This window comes from Vigna radiata, chromosome 5 (assembly GCF_000741045.1).
Source record: "Vigna radiata var. radiata cultivar VC1973A chromosome 5, Vradiata_ver6, whole genome shotgun sequence".
Taxonomy (NCBI): domain Eukaryota; kingdom Viridiplantae; phylum Streptophyta; class Magnoliopsida; order Fabales; family Fabaceae; genus Vigna; species Vigna radiata.
Window position 1 is genome coordinate 1,473,536 of NC_028355.1, and position 13,610 is coordinate 1,487,145.

The 13,610-nt window shown below is 32.3% G+C and overlaps 2 protein-coding genes and 1 long non-coding RNA gene across 5 annotated transcripts; 2 read left to right on the plus strand and 1 right to left on the minus strand.

Annotated features, from left to right (window-relative positions):
* The first annotated feature begins 381 nt into the window (after positions 1-381).
* On the plus strand, positions 382-2,315 carry LOC106760053 (isoflavone 2'-hydroxylase). 2 transcript variants are annotated; one of them, XM_022780405.1, is made up of 2 exons: positions 382-1,268; positions 1,577-2,315. In XM_022780405.1, the coding sequence occupies exons 1-2, from the start codon at positions 588-590 to the stop codon at positions 2,186-2,188; spliced, it is 1,293 nt and encodes a 430-aa protein (XP_022636126.1). In that variant the 5' UTR covers positions 382-587; the 3' UTR covers positions 2,189-2,315. The 2 variants fall into 2 exon arrangements, with proteins under 2 accessions (XP_022636126.1, XP_014498976.1); XM_014643490.2 differs by having other exon boundaries at positions 386-1,493; positions 1,580-2,315.
* A 1,098-nt stretch (positions 2,316-3,413) lies between these two features.
* LOC106760843 (serine carboxypeptidase-like) lies at positions 3,414-6,736 on the minus strand. The gene is made up of 9 exons (XM_014644275.2): positions 6,377-6,736; positions 5,532-5,700; positions 5,256-5,375; positions 4,857-5,000; positions 4,607-4,757; positions 4,426-4,514; positions 4,081-4,342; positions 3,842-3,975; positions 3,414-3,759 (listed from the first exon to the last, which is right to left on the minus strand). The coding sequence occupies exons 1-9, from the start codon at positions 6,700-6,702 to the stop codon at positions 3,661-3,663; spliced, it is 1,494 nt and encodes a 497-aa protein (XP_014499761.1). The 5' UTR covers positions 6,703-6,736; the 3' UTR covers positions 3,414-3,660.
* Positions 6,737-8,499: 1,763 nt separating this feature from the next.
* On the plus strand, positions 8,500-10,746 carry LOC111241646. Of its 2 annotated transcripts, none has more exons than XR_002667688.1 (2): positions 8,500-9,389; positions 9,844-10,746. It is a non-coding gene; the product is annotated as an uncharacterized LOC111241646 (long non-coding RNA). The 2 variants fall into 2 exon arrangements; XR_002667689.1 differs by having other exon boundaries at positions 10,531-10,746.
* Positions 10,747-13,610: the final 2,864 nt, after the last annotated feature.

A 13,610-nucleotide genomic window follows, 5' to 3' on the forward strand; every position in this document is an offset into this window, starting at 1 on the left:
ATGAATCATGGTTGATTAAAACATTATATATGGTCAAATTTGAAATATCATGGGAGCATCTTCAAAGCATATTGAATGCATGAGAGTCAAATATAACTGTACGGAGGGTGGCTCCTTCATTTCCATCATAGCTAGCCAGAACATTAAATTATTACAGAAAGCACGACAATATAGAAATTTTATGTTAGAAATAATTGATTTATAATATTAATATATATATCCCTGGGAATTTGTTGGTGTTGACCTATACCATTCAACAATCACAGACCATCACCCTCAGCATTTCATGCATAAGATGATTATACTTACATAAACATTCTTTTCTTTCTTTTAATGCATAAGATCATTCTGTGGCCACACCAACTAGTCCAGGTCAAACTACTCTCAGATCTCAGCAGCCATATTTTGTCTTAAAAATTAACAGCAACATATTATAATATATGTTGTCTGCTTCTTCTCATATCACATATGCATGCTATATATAAACCTCATCTCATCACCTTCTTCATTCATTCATCACACCATTCAACTGCAGAAGCACACCCACACTTACTTCTCTATATCTTCCATAATTAACAACATCAACCATGGGAATACCTTCTTTGCTGTTGCTCTCCTCTTACTTTCTCCTTTCCCTCATTTTCATACTTTTCAGTCTCAAGTTCCTGTTGGGAAGCAGAAGAGTGAGGAATCTGCCACCGGGGCCCAATCCTCTGCCAATAATAGGAAACCTCAACCTCCTCGAACAACCCATTCACCGCTTTTTTCAACGAACTTCCGAGCAGTACGGGAAAATCATCTCCCTCTGGTTCGGTTCCCGTCTCGCCGTCGTAATCTCNTCGCACTCGGCATTCCAAGAATGTTTCACCAAACACGACCTTGCCTTGGCCAACCGCCTTCCCTCTCTCTCCGGAAAATACATTTTCTACGACAACACCACTGTCGGCTCCTGTTCCCATGGTGACCACTGGCGCAACCTCCGCCGCATCACCGCCCTCGACGTTCTCTCCACCCAGCGAGTCCACTCTTTCTCCGGAATCCGAAGCGACGAGACCAGGCGCTTGATTCACAGGCTGGCCAGGAACTCGCGCCAGGGTTTTGCTCGCGTGGAGATAACTTCCATGTTCAACGACTTGACCTACAACAATGTGATGAGGATGATATCTGGGAAGAGGTTTTACGGGGAGGAGACCGACATGAAGAACGTGGAGGAAGCCAGGGAGTTTAGAGAGACCGTGGCGGAGATGCTGCAACTCATGGGCTTGGCTAACAAGGCCGATTACTTGCCTTTCCTGAGGTGGTTCGATTTTCAGAATGTGGAGAAGCGCTTGAAGAGTATCAGCAAGAGGTACGATGCCATCTTGAACAAGATCATCGACGAGAACCGCAGCAACAAGGATAATCGTGAGAATTCCATGATCGGCCATCTCCTGAAACTCCAAGAGACTCAGCCTCAGTATTACACCGATCAGATAATCAAAGGCCTTGCTCTGGTAACGAATTCATCGTTTTTGTCTGATANTAATGTCCTAAAGACCCTCTCTTTGTTGTGTTAACTGTGTGTGGATGGGTTGAACAGGCGATGCTATTTGGAGGAACAGACTCGTCGACGGGAACTCTGGAGTGGTCGTTGTCGAATTTGTTGAATAAGGCAGAAGTGATGGAGAAGGCGAGAGAGGAGTTGAAGAGAGTGGTGGGGGAAGATCGGTTGTTGAATGAGACAGACCTTCCAAAACTTGGTTATCTTAGGAAAATAATTCTTGAGACACTTAGGTTGTATCCGCCAGCTCCAGTGCTCATACCACACGTTACTTCGGAGGATATAACTGTGGAAGGATTCAATGTGCCTCGGGACACAGCAGTGATCATCAATGGGTGGGCGATGCATAGAGATCCTGATATGTGGGATGAAGCCACATNCTTTAAACCAGAGAGGTTTGATGTTGAAGGAGAAGAGAAAAAGTTGGTTGCTTTTGGGATGGGAAGAAGGGCTTGCCCAGGAGAAGCCATGGCCATGCAAAGCGTTAGCTATACTTTGGGTTTATTGATTCAATGTTTCGATTGGAAACGAGTGAATGATGAAAAAGTTGATATGAGAGAGAATAATTGGATCACTTTGTCAAGGTTAATTCCTCTTCAAGCCATGTGCAAGACCCGCCCACTCTACGCTCAACTTTCCTCAAATTAGTTTTTTCTTTTTCTTTCCTCAAATTATACTCCATCCTCCCACTATGCAACTGTCAGTTATCGATTTCCAATAATCTTCAATGTATTCTTTGTTATTCTTATATCAAAACTACAACTTTTATGGTCCACTCCGGAACTGCTGCTCGTCCTCCTATAAATGTCCAAATCTAGAACTGGGTCTGCTTATATCATTAAATTTTATAATGATTCGCGTTGCTTATCAAATTCACCATGTAGTAAAAAAGTCAAAGAAGTTCTCAAATGTTTTAATCAAAGATTGAATGAATAAATTCATGATTGGCCAATGGAAACAGATAAAAGAGCCTCATAGGAGTCTGTAAGAAAGAAAAGAAGAAAAACAAGTACCTCAGTTGCCATTAAACATGAAGATCTCCATTTCATGAGGTTTTGCTGTCTCTGTTTCTATAAAAAAAAAATTAGGACCAAATGTTGTGTTTAAGTCGTCAATTTAGAGTTTTCCTAAATTTCGAAACTTGGTCTTTTAATCATTATCGTATTTTAGTTTCCGAAATATTCGAGACAGAGAGGAAACTCACTAATTGGTAATGGAAACTCCTATTGAGAGCAACAAAAAGCATGCAAGTGAACTGTATAAAAGTAGTTTCTAAACAATTTCCTTGTTTAGCTTTCGAAAGAGCCTCTGCTAATATCCACAGAACTTCACACTATTCCATTTGAACTGCAATCAAAATCACTAACCTTCCAATACCTTATTTACAGAAATGGTCCAGTTCATTTTGTTATTTTTAGATTGTCACCACTTTTAAAGCCATCTTACAATGTTGCAGAAGAGTGGTTCTTGCATCATTCACTAAATAAGTGTTATAAAAATGCTTACAAAATCTCATATGGCAATTTCCTGAGACGTGTAAATTCACTGTCCTTAAGAACTTATCCGCAGTATGTTGCGCAAGTCTCCAGGAACTTCTCGAAAGTATTCGAAGATCAAAGAACTAGCAAGAAACTCTACTCTAATAGAGTTTATACTCAGGATAATTTGTAGAAGAGAAATATAAATGAAGGTAGGAAGAGAAGAGAATGAGAAAGACTGAGTTCATTTGGAATGGGAAAGTACTCTCTATTTATAGAGCTAGAAAAGAATAAAATAAATAAAATAAATTAAAACAGATAAGTTGACTCTTTCAACCCATAAAATTTGACAATTTCATCACTTAAATATTTGACTGTTGTTAATTAATAAAATATTAACGTTGCACAACTTTCCGTTGCAATAAAATAATAATATTTTACAACAATAAGTTTTATACCAAGTATGAGAATGGTGCACATTGCAGAAATCATTAGTACGAGTACAGAGTTCAAGAATTTTTTCGAAAAAAATATAAATTTGACCATCCGAATAATTTTTATTCCTCGAAGTCATTTACACAATGATTTTGATCACTATTGATGTGTGTTTGGTTTTGGTTTTGACAAGAGTATATGGATTAATTATCTGTGTGTGGCCAGTTTCCCTCCCATCCATCTTTTTAGCATCTCAAGTGCAGCTTTTGGTTGATCCATAGGAACCATATGCCCAGCCTCATATACCTGTCATGGTATCACATTACAAAGAGTTACCAAATGTGAAATTAACAATGCCTCACTGCAGAACACAGCTCTGAACACAAACCTTGAGAAAAGATAGAGGTCCATAGCTGTTCAAAGACCCTGCATCTACACCATCAACAACAAATTTCACTGTAGGAGATGTTCCAAACGCCTTTTGGCCTGACCACTGCATTGCATGAACCCACCTTGAGTTTCCTGCAAAATCAGAATCACATCAAAAACACATACATAACATCAAAAAGTACATCAGTAGTAGCACTCTTCAAACAAACTTGTTCCAGATGAATGAATTAGGCTCACCTAACCAGTTGCATATGAGATCTTTTTCCCCTGCATACACAAGCACCTTGATTCCATCCTCAAGAAGAGCAGGAATCCCCACTTCCAGATTTTTCATCCAATCTTGAATCATAGCATCGTACACTGTTGAACTGCATGAAACAAACTTCAAGTTACCCGGCACACTTAAAGCACTCTTAACTTTCTGCAGGTTTAGCAGCGTCTCCAAGTTGCTGAAATCATAGCACAGTGCCCCAACACACTTCTTTCTGATGTCATAGTACTGCAATTTGCATATCAGAAGATACAGTAAGTATACTGAACTGAGTAGGAAATAAAAGGCACTTTTCTTTCATGATAACTCACATTAATGTCCCCGGCAATGGACAATATATTTGAGAAAATTTTATAACATATATTCAATGCATTATCACAACTTGTTCCACCTTGAGTTTCTGAAAAATCAAACACAAAGTTAAACTATAAGTTAACAAAAGGTAGGTGTGTGCGTGGAAGAAAAAAGGGAGAAGAATTCAAGAGGTTGTACGGCAAGTTTTAGCAGCTTGTTCACAAACAGGAATTGACTTGCTTATATCATCATGTTCAGCCTTTGTGATAATTCCATTATCTAATGCAAAGTCTGGGTATGCTGGGAACTGAATTGCAGGATTTGTTAACCCATTACCAATTGCAAAACCCTGTTGTTGCATCAAATGAATCAACACAAAAAATAAAACAAGATAATCAGTAATTAATTAATCAACACAAAATAAACTGTACAATGAATAGTGCAAGACCTTGAGGTTTATATGAATTCCTTGATTTCCTTTGTTTCCTTGGTTAACCCGGGATGCAAGAGCAGGAATATAGTGTCCAGCATATGATTCACCAGTGATATAGAAGTCATTCTTAACGAACTCAGGGTGTGCCTTGAAAAACTCCTGTCATTATAATAAAAATTGATTTAGCAGATCTTATTCATACTCAACAGGAATATCTTATATTCAGAACTGACAAATTTAAATACAATTCCATGTTGTTCCCAAGGATTTTTTTAATCAGATTCATTCAATTAAAAAGTATTCGTGTTAAAAAAATAATAATAATGTAATTAAAAAGATCATTACAAGTACTTATAAAACTGCAGCTATGTTGATGAATGGGGTCAAAAAGGAACTTTATGTTAAATTTTTTACCTGCAAGAAGTTATATAAATCATTGCTAACGCCAGTTTCATCATGACGAATGTCACTGTCATCAGAAGTGTAACTAAACCCTGTACCAGTAGGTTGGTCAACAAATAAAATATTTGATGCCTGCAAAATGAGAAAACTATGGTAAAAACTGGTGTAACAACTATAGGTTATCCCTAATCTAATCAATTTCACCAATTTTTTTGACTATGTGCTTTATGGTTGAACTATTCATGGCACACTTTCAGTGAAAGAAAGAAACTTAGAAATTGATCACACCTGATCCCAACCATAATCATTCCATAAAAGAGACAAATTATTGGCAATATGAAAAGGGCCATTCTCATAAAACAAAGCCAATTCACTGCCACACCCTGGTCCTCCAGTTAACCATATCACAACTGGGTCATCCTTGCTGTTCCTTGACTCAAAGAAAAAGTAGAACATCCTGCATTTCATAGCAGAAAAAATAAATCATGATCAAACATATATACATCAACATTCGAAAGAATAAAATTCAGTTTAAATAATACTAAAACACACCACTTCAATTATTATTAACCATTTTCAAACCAATAATGGATCCGTGCTGAGAAAAAACTCTTGGAAGTGTCCAAACTCAGGACATATACAATAATTTGATCATTATTACTTGGTATAATGATATTTCAAGTCAATAGAAATATGTGGTCAGAATTGAACTCAGAAGTTCAAAGTATCCAAAATTCAAGGATGAAGACAATTAATAAAAGAAACTTGTAAAACGCGTCTGATATATAATAATGACATAATATCGTGTATATGACGATTTTAAAATTTAATCACAGGCATATTACTTGCAGAACAATTCATTATTCCTTAAGATCTATACTTTAATTGAATATATAACAAAATAACACACTTATCAGTAGTAGCAGCTGGTTGGAAAAGAATAAAGTGCTGCAACAATAGTTGACCTTTTTACTTAATCATTGCATCAGAAAGAGTTCTTTTTTCTACAACTCGCAAAAAGAACCTTGACTCATCACTCTCAAAGCCTTTTTCTCATTGGAATGATGAGAAAATGATACGAGTAACTATGTTACATGAGAAGGATGCATATGTATATGTATGTGTAAATTTACCTTGCAGCTTTGGAACTGGGAAGTGAATAGTAACCTGCATGGTGACCAAGGTCTTGAATAGAAGGTCCAGAATCACCGAAAAAAGAGAACTTTTTCTCCACGATCTTCCCTGAAACAAAAGCTTGACTGTCACCTTGGAGAATGTTTACTGGGTCCTTTGGGAACAGGTTGAAGCTTCTTATGAGCGTTTGTGCTGGTGATTGATGTGAGTTTGCAGGGTGATGGGTGAGACGAGAAGTAGCATAGGAAGAAGAAAGTGACATGAAGAAAAGCAGAACAAGAGACACAGACAGTTGTGAGAGGGTTAACGTTGTTGATGGAGCCATGTTGTGTGAGTTTGTGGAGACTGTTTTCCAATGGTTTTGAATTTATAGTGTTCACGCAAAGCGAAGGGCTCCACCACTTTTCACCATTTAGTGTTTCCGAATATCTTAACGTAGATTTCCTTTATTGTAATCATACCCGTAAATTGTATTTTTGGAAATAGGAATTAAATTAACAATATTGATTGATGGATATTAACATCTATATATGATTACTAGAAAAAAAATTATATCAAAATGGTAATCATGATCCGTCATGAATAATTTCTTTTTAAGGATAATGGATATTAATTAGTATTTCTAAATTGTTGTTTAAAAGATTTTATTAAAAGTATAAGATCTTTTTTATTTAATGAAAATGTTCATTTTATTTTTCTGTTTCTTCATCACAATAATATAATATAAGTTAAATTAAAAAAATTAAAATATAAGTAATATTAATTTGAACTTGAAAATAACACAGGTAAAAATAAAAATATTATAAAAAATATATTAATTTAATATTGACATGGAGATTATATACTTTTTTGTTTTTTATATTTTATTTTTACTGAATTTATTATCACCATGGTTATTATTAGAAAATAGATGTTGATCTCATTTAAAAAGTGACAACGTAGTGTTTCAAAACGACGTAAAAATAAAAATATTAGTATCACAATAAATAAATAAATAATCGAGCAACCTATAACGATGTTATTTTAGTGTTCAATTCAATTGTATATATATAATTTTAACTAAATTTAAATAATCTTACACTAGTTAGTTTATGTGTTTCGTGATATCATTATTCTATATTTATTAAATATTTACTTTTTATTTTTGGTATATATATTAATTCGTTTATTGACTTGTATTTCAACTTTTGTTGATATACGTCATTTGGCTTTTGATAACGTTGCTTAGTTTTTTTAATAAGTTAAAATTATGCTAATTAATAAACTTATCTGTAAACCTTATCATAATCACACACTCTAATTAAAGCATTCAATTAATTAATACTTTAATAACGAATAAATACAAAATACTAGTAAATGATGCATATTTTGGTAGCGCAATTAGAGTTAGCATATTTTTGTGCATTACTTTTTTTGTATTATCTGTACAATTATTGTAGCAGTTCCATAATATTCTATATGATCCACTTCGTCACAGTATATATATAATGGCTGGTTATTTTTCAAAACTATAAGACTTTTTATTTACTAATAAAATTGAAAATGATTTTTTTATTTTTAAATTAAACATTTTTTTTGTTTTGTTTTGTATAAATAAAATCTATTTAATTCTGTTGGAGTAGAATATATTTTAAAGAGATGAAGGGACACCAAGTTAAATTATTATTTAATTTTGATTACGAGAAGGTTAACAAGATTGACCATCTTAGATTAATACTGTCATCATTAAATAATATGGATAAATAGTATAATGGTTGAGTGACTTTGACATGAAATTGAATCTTTTTAAAAAAGATGGTTAAATAAGAACTGTTAAATTAAAAAAATATCAATAAAACTAGAAAAAAATGTGAAATTATTTTACATAATAGTACAAAATTATATAGATAAATAATTTGTATATTTTTTTTATATAAATAGTTTTTATTATAAATAATTATTTAAATTAAAAATAGCTATTAAAAAGATAAAGTTAGAAAATATTTTTTATTATAAATAACTATTTAAATTTTAGAATCTAGTTATTAAAGGGTAAGATTAAAAAATAAAATCTCACATACAGATATATTCTCTTGATGTAATAGCATACACGTTGATTTTGAAAATTTTAGTTTAAGGGAAATATAAGTTTTTAATATACTTGAGGTGAGGTGACGTATTTCCTTTATTGAAACCCTAATTTTTCCATTTTGTTAATGGAGCTTGTTGTCGAATTCCCCTCAAAGCTTGCTACCCAGCAAATTTTGTTGAATGCCTACTCTGTAACTATGGATGATTCAAAATCCTAATACATTGCATGAATGCAATCCCTTAATTGAATCTTTAATCCCTTTTTGTGAACTCACAATCCTTCGTGTGAAGTCTCAATCCCTTCCATTAACCCTTAATCCCTTCCGCGAAGCCAAAATCTCAAGCAAGGTTGAGAGTTTATGTTATTAGCTCCAGGTATTGCGACGGAGAAGTATTTGGAGGCGTTAAAGTTTCCGATTTGGGCTCTGGTTGTTCGTGAAGGGGGTTGAAATTTCTTCCCCAACTGGTTACTTGCCTGGCTGTAGTAGTAGATTCAATGTGTTATTTTATAAATATATTATTTCAATTAGCACAAAAAATGAAGATTGCTCTGCAGATTTTTTATAATTTGTATGTTTGAGTTCCAAATAGAAGTTATTTATGGTAATGTGTATGTTGCTCTGAAGTAGAAGCTAGTTGCTGTAATGTATTTGATTTGTGAAGTTTAGTTAGCTGAAATTGTGAAATGGTATTTATTTTTATTTTACCTCTTTCCAGTAAGGTTTATTATCTGTATATGAGGGACTGTTTCTCTTCCATCTTGTAGGGCAACAGAATCTTTACATTTGATCAATTCCAACAACACCACTCCTATAAACGTCGATTTTGGTAGTGACCATCCCTGCTCCTAGATATTCTGGAGCCACATAACCGCTCGACACACCTGAAAAGGCACAACTTGAAGTTCTTTTCCTTTGTGATTCTTCAGCAAGAGCAAAATTTGTAAGAATCCTTTTTTTTTTTCCTTTGATTCCATATATGTTGCCATTTCTGCTTTCAAATCAAGTTCTATGACTCGTAAGTTGGTGTTGGTGGACTCATGCTCCATGAACAATACATATATTAAAAAATTTGATGGTATAGGGTTATATGATGTTTTATTCATCAGAATACTATAGGTAAACAATTGACAAAAAGTTGGTGAAAGGTACGAAGGTTTAATTTCGGATGACATATAGGTAATTAGTTAATAAAACTTCAGAGTAAGATACCTACCTATCCCAGAGACCTTCAATTCTATACATAATCATTTTGGATTGTGAATCAAAGATCTTCCCTTTTATCAGTCTCCGATTTGTCCCAAACCCAAAGAAAGATTGGCTTATGTAGCTTAATACTGCCAAAAGGCCTTTTTCTGTGAACCGGATAGTGACATTGCCAACTCAATCAACCACAGGGACTGCAAAAATTCTGACAATGATATTGGAAATTTAGAAGAATTCATTTCATTTGTCTCTCCATCACTTGGAGCTTCAGCTGCCGTTTTCCATGAGCTTCTACTGAAATGCCTCCATGATTGGTTTTGTTATTTACAAGTCTTTTTTTTAATAATTTGAATTCAATTTTTTTTTTTACCAAAAAACATTGGAACATTAATCATGACCTAGAGGAATTTAAGCAAAAATTAAGAATGACAAAAGATTTCCATATGTCGAAGATCTTAAATTACCAGTGAATTTTGGAATAGTAGAGTTGCACCATATAATTTGTTTGTTCTCCTTATAATCGGTTGCATGGAGAGCACACAACGGAGGGTGATGTGAAACCTTAGAACAAAACATGTGTATGCCTATCTTAATTAGGTCGTTCCAAATAATGTCTCCCATTGTGACCAGCCAGGCACTCCTCGCGACTATGTCACAATAATCCCTAGCAGCCATGCTAATATTTGAATATACAACTTTGTATGATGTGTGGTATTATTAATTTGTCCTTTTTCGGGTAAATAAAAAAGAACCAACCTAAAATTGTAGTGCAACTTTTATTTTGATTCCCTTTTGTAAATGAAATTGTTATTTGTTTCTGACTAATTTTGTATGATGTATAATATGCTTGATTCTTTTGTATACAATGTGATTGTCAGAAAATCCTCTAGCCACCAGTTCTCAGGTTTCATTTGCTAAAATATGGATTTAGACCTAACTACCGGGTATTGGTTCATCATGGTGAAGAAGGATCTAGTATGGAGAACTTAGGTTAAATAATTTAATTTGTTTCTTTTAATTCTTCTACTTTAACATGGGTGAAGCAGATATTACTTTAGTGTTGATTAAGTCAATATTACCTTTAATTCATATTATATTACTTTTCTGTTTAGAGTGGAGGAGCTTCAATTGATGCAATTAAAATTTAGTTAAAATTATATATTAAAAAAGATCTAAGACTCGAATCAACATAATTAAAACCTGAAAAACTAAAATCATAACAAAAAAAGATGCAGTCAATCCAGAAAGTTATTATTATAACAATTTTTTGGATGGGCCATTATATTAAACATTAATTTATTTTTTCGTTTGTATAGTTACAATTTTTTGAAACTTTTATATTTAGATATATGTCTCCTTTCAATGTGTATGATTACTTTATTTGTAAGTTCAAAGGAAAAGTATCATTGCATGTGCATTGATGATCATAATTGCTTGAGGTGTAAACATTAACCTAAAGAAAAAAGGTTTATTATTTTACACATTCTTATTATTAGCATTTGATCACATTGAATAATTAAAATTTATTCAAAAATAAAATATTAATGTATTTTTAATATCTTTAAATAAGATTCTTTATTAAGATTTATGGGGGTATATTTTCTGTTTGTTTTAAATTTAGTTATGAGTAATCTTGCCAGTATTATTGGATATTGATTATATTTTTGTTTTAAATGGTTTAAATTTAAGGTAGTGTCTCGATTAAGGAGAGAATTTGAAGAAGAGTAATTAAATAGAATTAAGGAAAGACGAAGAGGATAGTATGATGTTTTTTGGATTAAAGGATTTAAAAGAAAGTATAAATGAATTTTAAACAAATATTATAAAAATTTGTGTATGATGTAATGAGTATATCATTTTTCATATAATAAATATTTTATTAACAAAATAACATATGCAAATACATTTTTTAATTTACTTTTATATAATAATTCAACTTCTAAAAAAATAATCTTTTAAATTACTGATCAAATTCATTTTGTTATATGCAATAATGTTGCACCCAATACCCACTTAACCTACTGATAAAGAAAATGTGTTTGAGTGAGGTGGCTCATACATGTTAAACCAAAGCTTCATTTTCAGTTAATAGAAGCAATTTATTATCTTAGCTTAGATACATACATGCATCTTCATTCAGCACGTTCTTATTCATGCATTTAACACTTGTACAAAAACTTCACTCACCTCACAAAAACGTCAACCAAGGAGTAACAAAAACGAGATTTGATTGTTGGTGCAAAATGATAAAACAGAATCGATTCTCCACAATGACGGAATCGATTCTCTGCAGTGATGAACATGGGAATAGATTATGCACATTCAAATGAAATAGGAGAATTTCTCCTTGTGTATTTTCCAACAATTTACATTACATAATCAATTCTTTAATTTATATAATTGATTCTCATCCTGCATTTTACACGTATTAATTTAAAGTTGGAGAATTTATCCTTTCACACATCCCTATAATTAATTTCATTCCTAGAATCACATGATTGATTCAAAAGTGTAAAGAATTGATTTCAACATCTCACAAACAACTTCCAAAGCCTCAATAATTGATTTAGTTAATCTCATGATCAATTCAAACACCAATAAAATCAATTTCACCACTCTCATAATCGATTCTAACAAAAATAGAATCGATTTCACCGCTCTTATAATCAATTATTCCATCTTTTTAACACTTCGATAATCGATTCTAACTCCTATTTCACACATCCAAAATTAATTTCATGTTTACACCATTTCAAACCTTTTTTTTCTTTCGTATCACAATTTCACGGAACTCCTCCTTCGTATTTAATATCTTTGTATTTGTTTATTGTAATCAAAGAGAAATACATCAATTTCATTGTGATTTTTGTATTTATTACTATGATGAATGGAAGACAACACTGACATAAAAATAAGCCACATTATTTTTGTATAAAAAAATATCAGAATTAATTAAGTTTTTTATTAGATTAATAGCCTTCCAAAAAATGTATGGACAGATATAATATGAATTTTATTCAACTTTTTAATTAACATAATATAGAAATAATTTTACTTGACTATTTTATTTTGAATTTATTATTATAATTATATAATGTTTTACAAGAACTAATATATAGTGGTTTTTAAATCCGTCTATTGATAAATGGTTTTAAGTTAGAAGCACAAAATTATTTTGAAACTAAAAATAAAATAAATCAAGCTTGATTTTTGTTCAATCATATGTATAATTTCGATCAAATTTGTAAAAGTTTGGTTTAATTGATCAGGCTATATATATGATTAATTTAAGCATAGTTGTTGTTGACTAATATTTAAGTTTATATATATATATATATATATATATATATATATTTATATTTATTGGGTAATTGTATTAAATATTTAGAAAAAAAATTGTATTTTATAATAATATTATTTAGGTTTAATACCTATTTTGGTCCCTCCTTTGGGAGGGTTTGTTCAAAGTGGTCCCTCCTTTTGTCAAAAGTTCACTTTAGTCCTACCTTTCGCAAAAACTGTTCAAGTTGGTCCTTTTTGGTAACGGCGTTAAGTTCACTAACAGCAGAGCTGTCAGGTGTGTAATGTTTGATGATGTGGCATTGTAATTTGTTTTAAAAAAATATATATAATGATGATGTGTAAATGAATATAGTTAGGGTTGGGAATTAATTCTGACTATCCCTAATTACTCTCAAATTGGGAATTTTCATTCTCAAAAATCAAATGCAGAAACCTTTTTTCTTCCTTATGCCGCCACCCTCATGGCCACTACCGTCAGCCGTCGTAGAAACCATCACAAAAATCCAATCTAAAAATGAAAATCTCAACCCCTCCAATCGCAACACCAGAAAAATCAAGAATAAAAATCCCAAAAGAAAAATTTCCAATTTCAAAAACCCTAAAATCAAACCCCTAAGTTCCCAATTTTTGACCCAAATTTACGATTTCAATTGGG

What these genes read in the sequence shown, in the direction of transcription:
- LOC106760843 (XM_014644275.2), bottom strand. Translation starts at nt 6,702, where the DNA reads ATGGCTCCATCAACAACGTTAACCCTCTCACAACTGTCTGTGTCTCTT. An exon ending in CCCAGTTCCAAAGCTGCAAG is followed by an intron (nt 5,701 to 6,376) that starts GTAAATTTACAC and finishes TATGAAATGCAG; the next exon opens with GATGTTCTACTTTTTCTTTG. An exon ending in CCATTGCCGGGGACATTAAT is followed by an intron (nt 4,343 to 4,425) that starts GTGAGTTATCAT and finishes TGCAAATTGCAG; the next exon opens with TACTATGACATCAGAAAGAA.